General features: G+C 38.4%; 1 protein-coding gene across 3 annotated transcripts in view; it reads left to right on the plus strand.

The window, feature by feature from the left end:
* The window catches only part of foxj3 (forkhead box J3), a 99751-nt gene that overhangs the window by 24221 nt on the left and 60325 nt on the right, over positions 1-15205 (plus strand). For all 3 annotated transcript variants that reach the window (XM_051122017.1, XM_051122018.1, XM_051122019.1), the window contains exon 2: positions 7392-7818. In XM_051122017.1, the coding sequence (XP_050977974.1) occupies positions 7498-7818 (321 nt within the window). In that variant the 5' untranslated portion in view covers positions 7392-7497. The remainder of the gene's footprint in view (positions 1-7391; positions 7819-15205) is intronic.

Below are 15205 nucleotides of genomic sequence, written 5' to 3' on the forward strand. Positions count from 1 at the left end.
CAAATATAATAAAACAAAGACACAAATGAGATAAACAGTGTTTTTAGGCACAGTAGGTCTATTAGCACACAAGTAAGAGATAATACAGAAAGTAATTAAAATGTACAAGTAACGTACAGCATAGTCTTCACTGTATGAGTTAAACATCATCAAAAAAATCAGTGAGTGATTTTTCTCTTTTGCTTTTGTTGTTTGATTAACATTATAGATACAGGCAGTGCCAGGAATATTAGCCTGCTGTCACTTTAAGAGCATGTATGTTCCAATTTATTAGTACACAGGCATTTTTTTAATTAAAAATTTTTTAATTACCTTTTTTTAAGTTAAGACAAACTGTACATGTGTTCTTACATAAATAGTAGAGCATTCATACGGAAATTTCTAATGATAATTTGTCTAAAAATGAAGATGATACATAAAACTATTGATTTAGTGTTAGTACTGGGTGCAAAAACTATATATTTTATGTTTAATGCAGAATATGTACAAATATACTTGTTTTTTTTGTAGTAAGACACTAATAGGTCGTTCACAGTGCTTCAAGTTCTTGCAACGTGATTTGCTCGTTTCAGTACTATGATTGGTAGACCATTCTTTGCAGAGTCATGGTAATTGTAGTTGTAAATTATTAATATTTTTTTCATTTCCAGAATTCCACTGTTAACCACAATTGTTTAAAATATAAGTTGAGATAATACAGGCTGACAGCTTCAGCAAAAGCATATACCATCAATTTCAGAAACCTCATAACATAGTAGGTTTGTATTTTGTGATTAAGTTATTGTTAAAAGTCACTTTCCTCTATGGAGGTATATTGATTTTTTTTTTTTTTTTTTTAACTTCCGGAATTTTCAGTAATTAAAAATGACAATTCCTGGTTAAACAGCCAGTTTTCTTGGAAGTAGCTTACCACAGTGTACTGAGCTAGCACGTATGGTATGATATTCATGCCTTAATTCCAATTAATATAGATCATGTTTAGGACAACAGTGACTTGGACTTGGCAGAAACAGAAGCTACCAGCAGCTAAGATAAATATCAAGTATGAGTCTGTGTATTCATTATGTTATAAAGTTACAGTGTTACCTTACCTTATCCTGTCACTGTTAGTACAATATTTGAAACACTATGCCATTTCTATGTATGCAAAGTAGTGTATGTGGTACTTCTGCATTTAAAAAGTGCGTTCACAAGAGAAGCCAGATGATGCTGCATTGTCATATATATTATTTAAAACTGATTAGATTTTTTTTGTAGAACTCACTGTCAGGTTTTTTTTTTTTTACATTTGGTAAATGACACTTTTTTTTTTTGGTTGACGCGTTCTCTGTGTATGGGTGCATCAGGCTTGAAATACTTGGGCAGAAATTCAGTGTCCATTTGTCTTAGCTGCATTCCTGGCCCTCGGGGCTTTTTAAAATCCTGCGGCTTTTACGTTAACCTACCATTAACACGGTGCTACATTTATGATTATCAGCTGCTGGGATGCGTGCAGCTCTCCATTTCTCTCCAGCCAGAGTGGCACTTTGCTGTGACTGGCAGATTAATTATGGAGTACATGCATGCGTCCCCTGTAGACGGCTGAGCCGGGGAGGTGGGAATCTGCCCTCATGTAAAGCAATGAGACTGGCGCTCGGAGGACACAGCACCCCGGCCAATGTGTATCTGCCAGACCTCGTTACTGGAACAGGGCTCCTCCGACGCCTCAGATCTCCCGGTCTGCTCGCTCGCGCTGCCTTAAAGGAGTCTCTCTCTGGCAGACCCGAGATCAGCGCTGGCATCCGACAGGCCAGGATGAGCGGCGGTCTCACTGTGACAAGCCCTGATCTGCTGCAGGCTGTAATAAGCCGAACAATGCGCTCGGCTGGCAGTGCGCGCAGCGGAGCGATAATTGACACATCCTAAAAATGCGAGTAACGACTGGGTTATTAATGCTCTCATCCTGGGGGTGGTTTCAATGCAACCATTAAGCCTTTAATGGAGAGGGAAGACTGACATTTAAAAGCTGTTGCTGTTACCTACTTTTCCATTTAATGAAGATGAGTCTTCAGGCCGGCCGCAGCGAACAATTACAGCACTCGACACTCGGGCGCAACAATGAGCCGTTGCTATTTTAGTTATTCTTGTTTTCAAAAATAACTCGAGATCAGTGCCTGGGGCATTGGAAAAAGTGAGGAATCTCCTTTTTACTCCGGGGCAGGTGAGCGTGTTTCCCACCCCTCCCTGTTTTCGCTTTCATGATCACTAAGACAACACAAGCCTTTCTGCACGCCGTAATAATGTTGTTGATATGGAAGACATGGCCAGAGTTTCGGTTAGGAGTAGAAAAGCCAAGGGCTTGTTACTAGGTTACATCACTGTTGTTGTTGTGAAGCGGTGTGCCAGGTCTTCAGGCACTGTGGAAGGAGCTCACAGAGAGTGATTCCCCTCTGCCGAAGCCAAGTTACCATCCCCCCCGACGGGGCCTTCTCCACCACAAGTCTGCTTACTAATCCACACATCCATGTACACACACGAGTTTGCTCGCGTTTGTTCCGTAAAGTAAATATTTATTGTTCACGCTTTGACTCGTAGAAACGGCGTCTGAGAGAGCATACGGCGTGCCAAAGCAATTAACGTTCTCTTTTAACACTCTGATCGGATGATATCGAGTTTTTGGAAGGAGATTACTCCCCAGTAATTGTCGTCTTTGAATTACTGTAGGATCGTATTTGCCTTTGTATAGTTTACCTTGAGAATTCTCAAGTCTTTCTAATGCAGTCCATTAGGCTATGAATATTAACGCTCAGAGCATTTGCACATTTGTGAGATGTCACCGAACCGCTCTCATTGTTTCAACATGGCCTTAAATCTACCTTTTGCATATACTTTGCATTATAGAATGGTTTTTATGATTTTTTATATATATATATATATATATATATATATATATATATATATATATATATATATATATATATATATATATATATATATATAGTTTATTACATAGTCAAACCAAAATTTTTTCAAACACCTTCAACATTTCTCACATTATCACAGTTTATTTGATATAGTTAAACTGTGTCAGAACAAACTCATCTTGATAATGTCAAATAACTTTGATAGAAAGGTATGTAACAAAACATGGTCAGGTCAGTGTCAAATCAAATTTTTGGTCCCAAATTTGTATAAATTTTACTGGTAGTCCACTGTATGAAGAATTTGTGAGTATGTCACGGTTTACTTTATTTTGCTGTCCTCACTTACATTAATTAACTATAGTGTCCTACACCCACTAGTACAAAAAAAAATCAAACATTTCATCTGGTGGCTGAATAATGTTTGGTTTAATTGTAAAACGTTCAGTATTAACAATATTATATAATTTTTTTTCCGTGTGTGCAAGTCATTTGTTGTGAATAGGTCCGTTTTACTTTACGTTAAAACAAAAAATCAAATTTATTGACTGATACTGACATGACCACCACTTTTTTTTACTTAATGTGCAGCATTATACATAGACTAATAAAGTTCTTCTTAACATTTTGAATTAGTGGTAATTTTGTTTTCGATTTAATTTGAGTTTTTGCTATTTTGTTATGTGCTTTTGTTAAATTTATTAATTTATTTTAATATTTGTGTTTTGCTTTATATTTTTTTTTCAGTTTTTAGTTTTAGGAATTTAGTACTTATTTTATTTCACTTAGGCAAGGCAACTTTTTTTTTTTTTTTTTTTTTTCATTTTTAAGCACCTAAAACACTTAAATGGTGTATTAAATAAATGTGTGAATCTTCACTTGATTAATGATTAGATTTGGTTATGATTCAGAGGATAACAATTTGATTATAAATGATAACAATGATTTAATTCCCTCCTCCCCTTTAACAGAAGCATGTATGTAGAGAAAAAATATAAATACAATAATAATACAGAATACAGAATATTGTAAATATTACAGAAATAAATACAGCAATAATTCAGAATACTGTAAATAATACAGAAATAAATACAGTAATGCAGAATATTGTCAATATTACAGAAATACAGTAATACAGAATATTGTAATTAAAACATAAATAAATAATACAGTAATACAAAATATTGTAAATATTACATAAACAAATAATTCAGTAATAATACAGATTATTGTAAATATTACAAAGAATAAATGCAGTAATACAGAACATTGAAAATATTACAGAAATAAATACAGTAATAATACAGAGTACTGTAAATAATACAGAAATTAATACAGTAATACAGAATATTGTAAATGGTACAGAAATATAGTAATAACACAAAATATTGTAAATATTACAGAAATAAATACAGTAATACAGAATATTGTAAATGTTACAGAAATATATACATAATACAGAATATTGTAAATATTACATAAATACAATAATAATACAGAATACTGTAAATAATACAGAACTAAATAATACAGTAATACAGAATATTGTAAATATTACAGAAATAAATACAGTAATATAGAATATTGTAATTAATACAGAAATAATACCGTAATAATACAAAATATTGTAAATATTACAGAAATAAATACAGTAATAATACAGAATAATGTAAATGCAGAAATAACACTGAATGCTGTAAATAATACAGAATCAGATTTAAAAATAATCACTGCATAGTTTTTAGTGTAATAATTACAAATAAATTGATTAATTAAAGCTGCAAATGTTTAGTCACCATTTAAGACCATTCAAGAGTGTTTCCCAGTTCTTTTGTTGTTTGATTAACATAAATGATACAGACAGCAGCAGGTTACGCATAAGATTCCACCCATAACTGTTTCTGTTCGCCAAGACAGATATCGTGGAATAATTCTGTATCTATCTGACTGTTCCAGTGCTTGGCCAGTTCAGGGCTGTGTGTTTTTGCATCAATGCAGGATCGTTCACATCAGCATCGTTAAACGATAATACTCTGCAGCTCTAGTATCAAATGGTATATCATTTTGGCTCAAAGTAAGTGTTTTCAGAAATATTCTACTTTTAATTCAAAGCAGTGACATGCATTTGTTACTTCAGTAGACGGGACTGCCTAACTCTGTGGACGTGTGCGTAATGGCCACCAGCCAAATCCCTTTTTATGCCAGTCAATGCATGCTTCTCTGCAGCCTAACAGCAGCGGGCCTGTAACTGAGTCGTCTATACAGGTGCCACTGTTAATGAGGGGAGGTGCGGGCTGCATTTTACTGCCTGGCACTGCAGAGGTGTGCTAATTACCACAGCAGTACTCCTGAGAGCATTGCATTACTGGGTGATGTGCATGAAGTCAAAATGGCAGCAGCCCTGTAGCAAGCAGGTGATGCTTTGAGACCTGAACCTTTATCTGCAGATTTCATCATTCAGAATCCTTGCAGGGCTACTTCTGTGGTTTGTGGGATGGTGATGTGAATATTAAGTGCACAGAATGCCTCATTCTGCATGCATCATTTGGCATTTTTGTACTATATTAGTTTATTAGTCAAAGCCTTAAAATACATTGTGCGTTATGCGCATGTGGCATGAACAGCCTCCCGAATATTCAAATATTTATCCCAAGTTCTAATTAACATTTAATCAACTGTTTTAAGTGTTTTAAAAGTTCACCTCAAGTATATTAGCATTGTTTTGGTCACTCCGGCCTTCAAGAAAATCAAAATCAGACTACTTGATATGAAAGTTTTGAACTTTGCATCAGTTATTTTATTGCTGCATTTTATATCTGCTGCTTTTGTTTTTGATATCAAACTCTTTTATTTTGATCAATATTTCAAAGTTTTTCTGAGCGATTCTGACCGAAGTTTTATCTGTAACAGTCAGCTTTGGTGTTTCATGTGTAGTCTTTATACTTTCAAATGCATGGATGGTCATAATCGATGAGGGCAAAGCGCGCAAATTCTCTTTTATTGAAAACGTTATCCATGAGCATTTTTAAAAAATAAATTGTAATATTATAAATAAATGGTTCACATGTAGTCTAATGTAAGGTCATAAACATTGCCTTCGTTATGATAAAAATAAGCAAAATTGTGTTTACCAAAGGATATTAATTAATGCGGTCTACCCTTTTGTATAAATTTTTGATATCAGTGTTGATCATGTGACTGTCTGGCTAACCTTTAATTTGTAATTTATGCATTTGGCAGAGAGTTTTATCCAAAAGTGTGTTCAGCTATTTATGTTATCAGCCTTGCGTTTCACATTTATTTTGTTGCTGTCTGCCTGGCATTGCTTTTGTGGTGGTTGCCCGATAGTTGCGACATGCAGAGGTTTCACCTTTTTTATTTCTGCAGTCTATGTGAAAATCAGACGGGATGCATGAGAAGTTGAGGAGTCCACTGCGCATAGATTTGATTTAATTTAATTAGCGAGTGCCCAAAGGCACTCATTTCCTGCACGTGAATGGCGAGGATGCTACATTTAAAGTTTGCGCTTCACACAGCTGGATCAGAGGGTCCCATCCTCAGGAGAAAATCGTATAAATTAGAGGGTCATGACTCACCTTTATGGAAATGACAGAATGATGAAAAAAAGAGTGTCTGTCATAGCACTGGCCTCACAGACATCTCATTTATCAGATTTCAGAGGCTCGCGCTCGCTTTCCGCCATTCTAGAGGAATTTCAATGAGGTTCCCGAGAGAACAGGGGAGGTATTTTTAAACCGAGGTTTGTCTGAATAATATGTGGGATATTCCCTCCCCTGGTGCCTTTTTTCCATTTGTGTTGTCATTTTCACGCTAAGACGTTCTATGCAAAGTGCGGATGGATTATGCCGGCTGACCGTGCACCTATGTGACGGGACGGGCCTCAGCTGCTATTTTAAGCCAGAGAGGGCAGCGTGCCTAAAACACAAGGTTGTTTGTGGGTGTAGGGTGCAGCCGCAGACGGGAATAAGAGACGGTGCCGCAAGATGACGACTCCGAGGCCTGTTTACAACGCAGAGAGATGGAGAAGGGGGAAGGGTAGAGGGAGATAGAAAGGGTTACGCTACCCTTAGGAGAACTGGAATTCCTTGTGAAACGTTCCCCCATTTGGCTGGCAGTTGTGAAAACAATTCCGCAGCATTTACTCAGTTTGCAGCTCGGATTACAGTTGTGTGAGTCAGCTGGAGGGTGCAGGCCGGAGGTAGGAGGTGGGCCAGACGGCTTGGCCGGTCTGTACAGCTCAATGTTTTTTTTTTTTTTTTTTTTTTTTTTGGTTTGTCTGCATATCAGCGTCTGTTCTGGAGCTTCTCTCCAAAGAGAAACGCTGCCTGTTTGAATGTGCTAATTAAAATGACATTGGTTCCAGCTGGAGTGGTTCTAACTATTGAAGTGTCGGCGCGCTTCAGAAGCAATCGCTCATATCCTGACAGTGTCGGGCAATATAATGATCCCCTCTCTCGCTCTTCTCCGCAGGTTTCGTTTTTGAGTGACGCCGACAAAAACAGTGATCTGAGGGAGCCCCTGCGTTCTCGCCGCACCGGATCGTCACCCCTCCTTCGCCGCCACTCGACCTGCCACCATGACGTCGGAGCTGGAGAGCAGCTTGACCTCCATGGACTGGCTGCCGCAGCTGACCATGCGGGCGGCCATTCAGAAAGCGGACGCCCAGAACGCCCATGGGCCAGGCATGGCCAAGAAGAGCGCTCTGCTGGACCCCAACACCACACTGGACCAGGAAGAGGTGCAGCAGCACAAGGACGGCAAACCGCCGTACAGCTACGCCAGCCTCATCACGTTCGCCATCAACAGCTCGCCAAAGAAGAAAATGACACTGAGCGAGATCTACCAGTGGATCTGTGACAATTTCCCCTATTACAGGGAAGCCGGCAGCGGGTGGAAGGTAAGGGGCGCGAAGCGCCGACTGTAAGCGTCAGTTAATTTGTCATTATTTGCTTTCTGCCCGTCAGAGACATTTGCATGCACACCAGTGACGTCCCTCCACTTAAATTCAATCAGTGTACCGAATCAGCCCTGAATTTAGTCAGAGGAGACTGCCAAGGTTAATGTGTGAAATTATTCTCATTTCTTATGCTGTCAAGGCTTTTTTTTCTTCCTCTTCTCGCCAAAGAACGTTTCGAAAATATCAAAGCAACAGCCACGCTGCTATTTTGCAAAGCGCCGTTCGGATCTGTTTATGACCATTAATATTTGACACAGTATCTTGTCTCTCTAGACACAAGAAAATAAAGGCTCTTTTTGCAGACACAAGTGTGAGAAGGAAGCGTGTTGATATTCACCCAGCCAGATCCAGCCACACAAGCCATAGAAGAGGGAAAAAACTGCCTTTCATGGCTTGTATTATTCATGCCAGATGCCTTGATAGAAGTCCATTATGTTGGAGAGAGCCATTGCTGTGTCACCATCTCAAGGAGCATATGATATACAGAGATGAAGCCGTGCTGATTGCCTTTTAAAGAGCGGAGATGGAAATTGATATTAGAATGAGCTTTCCAATCAGTTGACATTTATTGGCAATAGAATCGGTAGCACAGCTTTATTGCAGGCAGACAAGATGTATGCGCTTCATATCCGTGCGAGACGCGACCCTGTGCGTGCGCGCGTGTGTGTGTCTATCTGTTGGTGAGCATATTTTCACACCCACCGCCCTCTTTTGCTCTGCTGTAAAACGGATATTTATGTCAGTGTGGATATGAGAGCAACACATGATTTTGTAAGTTTAAAAATCATCTTAAAATATGTTTATAGATGCAGGTTTTACTTGATAACTGTAATCAAAATAACAAATCAAACATGTGGCTCTATACACTTCCACCCCATTGTTGTCTTTGGATTATAGAGCAGGAGAGTTTCTGCATATTTATCACTCCTATTTCCTTAAGTTTTCTTCCCTTTCCACAAGCGTAATGCTATTTCCGCTGAAAAGATTTGTATTTGCAGATACCCGAGGTGAGCTTGAGGGTCAACGTGATGCTTTTACTCATTTAAAGCGAACCTTTTTATTCTGTTGATAGAAACGTGCTTACACTTTGTCCGTGGTACCTGGGAAGATGGCTAAGTTAAATTGCTTGCTAGCACCTGTAATGCCTTTTGTGACATCAGCCTTTCGTTTTTTTTTCTATCCCTTTCCCCTTCCCCCTCCGTACACATTTTACACGGTGGACAGACATAACAAATGGATTTCTGCGTTTTTCACTGAATTCAACTGAAATCGCTGTACAAGGTTGCTGCCCTGACACGTTTACCGGGAGACGGCTTTCCATTTTGCTGGAATGTAGTCTTTTTTCAAAAGCCTCGTGGAAAGAGGCGACCCACCGCTGTTCTCGATGATGGCCGCTAATTGCCACATTCCATCGCTATATCATGTATTGTTACAGCTATTATATTGAGGATCTCAGTTTACAAAGGGCCGAGTATGCATTCTGTAGTGTGTTCGCATTCGTTTAAACCAATTAATGAAAAAGTTAGATGATTGGATTGTTAGTCTGGTCTGTTAGTTATTTATTTACATAAATATAGGTTGTGGATATCAAAGGCACGCCGGTTAGCCTTTGTGAAAGTGCTTGCTTTTGGACGCATAGTGTGAGACAGACCGAGGCGCTGTGCTATCCTACTTTGTGATGTGGAAAATGGCTTTCAAGATATCGTAGCGCAATCACATCTCATAGGCGGAAGAGCACGTACTGATGGGAAAACAGAGCTATGGAGTTGGTGTTAAGAATTGTATAACAGCAATACGAGTGTTTCTTTTAATAGACAGGAGAGCGTGAATCTCACTCCGACCGCCGTCGACTATTATTTTAGAGAGATCCTTTGTCTCTGAAGTGCGCGCTGCTATATTTGCGCGTTTGCACATATACCGAGCGTGGCTGGGGTGAATGTAGGTCTGTGTGCAGTCATCGCCCTCCATCTCTCCACATCCCCCCTGAGATGTCGGCAGCAGGAATTTACGACCCAGCGCACGCACACGTCTGTTCTCTATGATAATTCTAGCTGTGCCGGAGAGATGAGACCAGGCTAATCCAAGCGGCGGCAACTCATTTAGTCATCTCAATAGAACTCCATTAGCCAACGCTTTTAAGAAATATCAATAAGTGCTGTCAATAAGAATAGATAATTCATCAAGGTCAAAAAATATTAATGCAGTATTAGGGGAGACAGATATGCAGCTTGAGATGAATTTTAGCACATTCTGTCTCTGCAATATTATGAAACTGGTTACTATAGAGTAGGGTTGGCATGAGGGTTCGAAATTAACTTTTTTTGCCCACAAGCCACAGTGGCTGGTGAAATGCAGAATTTTACTAACAACTTAAGTTGTTTTTTTTGTGTGTGTGTTTTTTTTTTTTTTTTCCTTTGAATCTATGATGTGAAATCAAACAGATTATTTCACCTTTCAAATAAATTTTTATTTTTTATTTATTTATTTTTTTTTGCTTTTACCCTGTCATTGGTTTTATAAGAGGGACTCTTTGAATTTTTATAAGCTACCGTAGTGTGTGGGACTTCTATTTCTATACACTACCGGTTAAAATGTTATTTTTTTTTATTCCTCAAGAACACATCACGTTGATTTTTAATAATTTAATAATTTAATTTTAATAATACGAAAGATTTAAAGTCAAAATTTACACGAAATGTTTGAATTTTCTATTCTTTAGAAAATCCTAAAAAAAATGTATCACATTAACGACTTTATAATAACTGTTATGTTTACTGGGCAACAAATCAGCATATTAGAATGTTTTCTGAAGGAACATGTGACGTTCAAGACTGGATTAATGATTCACTAGCTAAATTTTTTTTTGTCAGTTATTTCTATCTTTTGCTGTAGTGTGTCAGTAGGAAACATCAGTTTACATTTCCAAACATTTATTTTGACATTAATTGTAGTAATCCAGTGAGATTTTTGTTTGCACAAGGAGTCTGACAACAGCCAGTGCTCCACATAGAGATCTGATCTCATAATCATCCAGTCTGACTAGAATGACATAAAGTAACAAAAAAACTGAGATAGACTAAATCCAGAAGAACTGTGACAACGTCTCCAAGATGCTTCAAGAAACCTACCTGCAAAGCTGCCTGAAAAACTATGCGCATGTGCCCCTAGGGCAAAAGCGGCTTTAAATGCAAAGGACGCTCACACCAAAGCTTGATTTAATTTAGTTAATGGACATTAATCGATACAGACATTCTATTTATGACATTATTTTTGACAGCATCCTCATTTTACAGCATTTTTACAAAAGTGCCTACAACGTTTAACAGTATTGCAGCTTTACAGGTAGGTTTCTTGAAGAATCTTGGAGACGCTGCCACAGTTCTTCTGGATTTAGTCTGTCTTAGTTTGTCCTGTTTCTTCATGTCATTCCAGACAAACTGGATGATGATGAGATCAGATCTCTGTGTGGAGCACTGGCTGTTGTCAGACTCCTTGTGCAAACAAAAATCTCATTATTACAATTAATGGCAAAATGAATGATATACTGTTATATCCTACTGACGCACTACAGCAAAAGCTAGAAATAACTGACTTAAAACCATTTTTTAGCTGGTGAAAATACTAGTGTTCTAATTTTGGCCACCACAGTATTTATTGGCTTGATTCGTAAACATTTATTTTGGTTTTAACCTGCCTGTTTACGTTAACTTTAAACAGACTGAAAAGAACTTCATATATATTTGTATCGACCAAGGTACTAACACTTTTGAAATCCTCAGTGTAGAGGTTTTTTTTTGTGTGTGTGTAAAAAGTTAATACAATATAGCTCCTTTTTCAGCACACCATTGTTTGAAGTCATTTTTACTGCAGGCAGGTTTATATCACAATCCCACAGTGGTTTAAATTAAAGATTAAATTCTTGTATATGATTTGTATCAAACAATCCAGTATTACTGCTTCGAAACAGCAGGGTGGTGTTCAATTATGTAGCCACTACACAGATTCAAGATATTGCTTTGACTGTCACCACAAGAAATAATCCTCCATCCCTTTTGAAAGCCCTTATGTAATATACTCGTCTTTGTCCGGTTCTCATAATCCCAAGTTATCTGCATGCAAGCTACCTCAGTGTAAAGAGTGAAAGAGCAAATGAGATTAATTTGCTGTCTGTTGGGTTGAGAGGCTCACTGTTCCCAGTCAAACCCACTTGTCACTGATGAGATGTTTAATACTTAGCATCCGGTCACCTTCTGAGTTTATGAGTTTGACACCGACAGCTGCTTCCGGCGAAGCGAAAGCCATTGCAGCCCACCTGATCCGAGCGTTCCAGCATCCTCATCCCGTTTGACCTCGGAGCACTTATATGGAGGCTGTAACGGAGTGCAACCAGGCTAAACCTCAGTTTAAAAGCATTAAATGTATGGATGTTAGAGGATTATGGAGGACCCGAGCCACGCGAAAGCTCTTGTTATCCTCCGAGAATTTTCAATCTCTGTTTACACAACAGGTTTGTAATCCGGCCACAGAGCAGGCCGTAATCTGATCAGGCACTCAGAAAACGTGCGGCGCTAGCAGATGTGACAGCGCGGCCTGCTTATGATGGCTTTGCCACGGCTGCTGCTCCTCAGAATACACAATGCGGTTCTGGCACTTTCTCGCCTAATTGCTCCCTGATGATTTGCCAACAGTGCTTCGGGAAGGCCGGGTGACTTTTTAGGTCATCGCTCTACCCGCTTTCGAACCCAAAGTCTGAATCTCATTGTGCAGGAGACGGCTCGTCTGAAGCGCCGCCGAAAATCCCAAGCAGTTCTCGCATCTTAACCAGTCTAAATATGCTTGAAATGTTTGTTCTTGAATCTCTTCCATCGCTACCGGCATGATATTCTCCCGTTTTCACACCTGCACGCAGGCGAAAAAGTGTGCAAATGCTTAATTCCTCACAAACGCCGTAGCCGCTCATGCTCCAAAGCTGTTTCGGCCCGCGCTAATGGATAAATGCGGTTGGCGAGTTTTGAGTCTTGCCCTGTTTAAAAACGCTGTTGGCACTTGTGGAGTGTCCGGACCTTCTTCTTTGATCTCATTATGAAATGCAAATGCTCACCAACCTAAACAGATCAAAGGTTGCACCCGCTGCTGGGCAGCCAACATAATAATGGAAGCCAGGGGCGATTGACCGCTTTTTCCCTAATAAGTGATTTGGGGGACTGCTTCACCCCCCCAGGGCGTTATTTACTTGCGAGCCGGGAACATTATCTCTTAAGTAACTAAACGGCCCAAATCCCAGCTCCCCTTGCTTTTATTTAAATGTGGAAGCACAGGTATTGCACTCGTCATATCTCTCGACTCAGGCTTGGTGTGCAGGGTTTGGAATATTAAGATGTAAAATTGCTTCGGCGCACTCTGATTTTCAGTTTAATCCTCCAGCCAGGATCATTACGCTCGGGCATTTCATTTTTAAGCGTTCTCCCGATATTAAATTATTCAAATGGTAAGATGCATTTTGATAAAGAGTTGTCTGTATGTGCTTCCCCCCCGACTTCTATTTCTAAAAATACATTTACCTCAGATGTCAGATTTGAAAATCCATTGCGCAGTTATTAGGCCTGTGTTGTTGCATATATTTAGTTCGCTGCCTCTCTGCGTTTTTAATTGTGGCAGCAGCAGAAGTGGCTGTGTCGGTGGTGGGAGTGGTGGTGATTCATGCCGTAGCCAGTTTGATCCTGCTGTGTGGCTGGCTCCCGTGTCAGGAAGCTCCTGCCTGGCCGCCCGCCCACCAGCCTCACCTTGCCCCATCCCACTCGTACCCTGCCGCTCACACAGAGTAGGTGGGCAGAAAGCGTAGCGGCGCACCAGGTGGAGCTGGCGGAGAGGGCACTCGCTACACCTCGCAGTTGACTTTGGAAATGCTTTTGGAAGAGACTGACGTCTTGAATCACATTAACCAGTACTGCTGTAGACGTGTAACTGCTCTTGATCTACTCTTTGTTTTTCTTAATAAGGGAAGTACTACTTTAGAGCACTTGGAAGATGCATCAACCAACTAGTTGAGTACTCTAGAGAGAGACTGTTAGTCTGATTCTTACAGCTGCATTCATTTGATCGAAAATATAGTAAAAACACTTATATTGTGAAATATTAGTGCAATTTAAAACAAGCCATTACTCCAGTCTTTAATCTCGCATAATGATTCAGAAATCATTCCAGTATGTTCATTAGGTGCTCATGAAGCATTTATTATCAATATAGAAAACAGTTGTGCTGCTTAAAGGATTAGTTAATTTTCCTGATAATTACCACACCCCCATGTAACCATTATTTAATTATCAAAAATCATGTCTAATTATTGAAATTGTGAAACTTGCAGAATTTAACAGCAATTTATTAAAAGTTGAACAAAAATTACGTTTTTAAGGCCTTATTATTTTTCTCAGTTCAGGTTTTGTTTGTGACTCTCTGTTTTCCATTAAATTTCTGGATTCTACTTTAATTGTTTCATTACATTTTAATAATCAAAAGCATGTCTAATGAATTTATAAAGGACAGTTAGATTTGATAAAGAATTAATTTATTATAGATTATTTATTTCTTTTTTTTTCAGAAGTACTGTTGTGTATTTATAATTTTCTGGTAAATAAATTCTGGTAAATATTTTTTCTGGTAAAAATTCTTTAAACATTGTTTTGACAATATTTTCTTTAGTAGTAGTAGTAGTAGTAGTACTATCTTTACATTAAGTGATACATTAATATATTTCTGACTGTCAGGTTAAACCAAACTTTTATTTTGACAGTTTGCTGTGAAGACCTTTAGGGTCTTCATTATATGACGATAGTTTCCCGCAAAAGAAACGGTAAAATAGTCATGAAATGACTCTCAGAGCAGTTCTAGAGATTATGTTCATGTGTTCATGTACTCATATATCGAGGCAGCAGAGGCTGAAAACACCGCAAGGGTGGTTGACTTTCTTTGTACATTCGCTTTGTAAACACCAGTGTCGGGCATGTTAATTTAAAAAAGTAATTATAGTTACTAGTTACTTTTCAGAAATAGTAACTGAGTTACATCATTTTAAAAGTAACTAATTACCAGGGTAAGTAACTATTGTGTTTCTTTAAAAAAAATGTAAATATCCCCCCAATATTAAATATGTCAAGTGAATGAAATTTAAATTAAATGAATACTTTTTTTTGTTTTTTTCACCAGATATATAAAGCTTAATGGCACAGTTCTTTTAAATATCTGCATGTACACTTGGCATCAGTAAGGCAAGTATTATAATACGACATTATGATAATTTAGCTTTAAACTTTACTAATTAGAACTTTAG

Source organism: Labeo rohita, chromosome 11 (assembly GCF_022985175.1).
Source record: "Labeo rohita strain BAU-BD-2019 chromosome 11, IGBB_LRoh.1.0, whole genome shotgun sequence".
NCBI classification, from domain to species: Eukaryota; Metazoa; Chordata; class Actinopteri; order Cypriniformes; family Cyprinidae; genus Labeo; species Labeo rohita.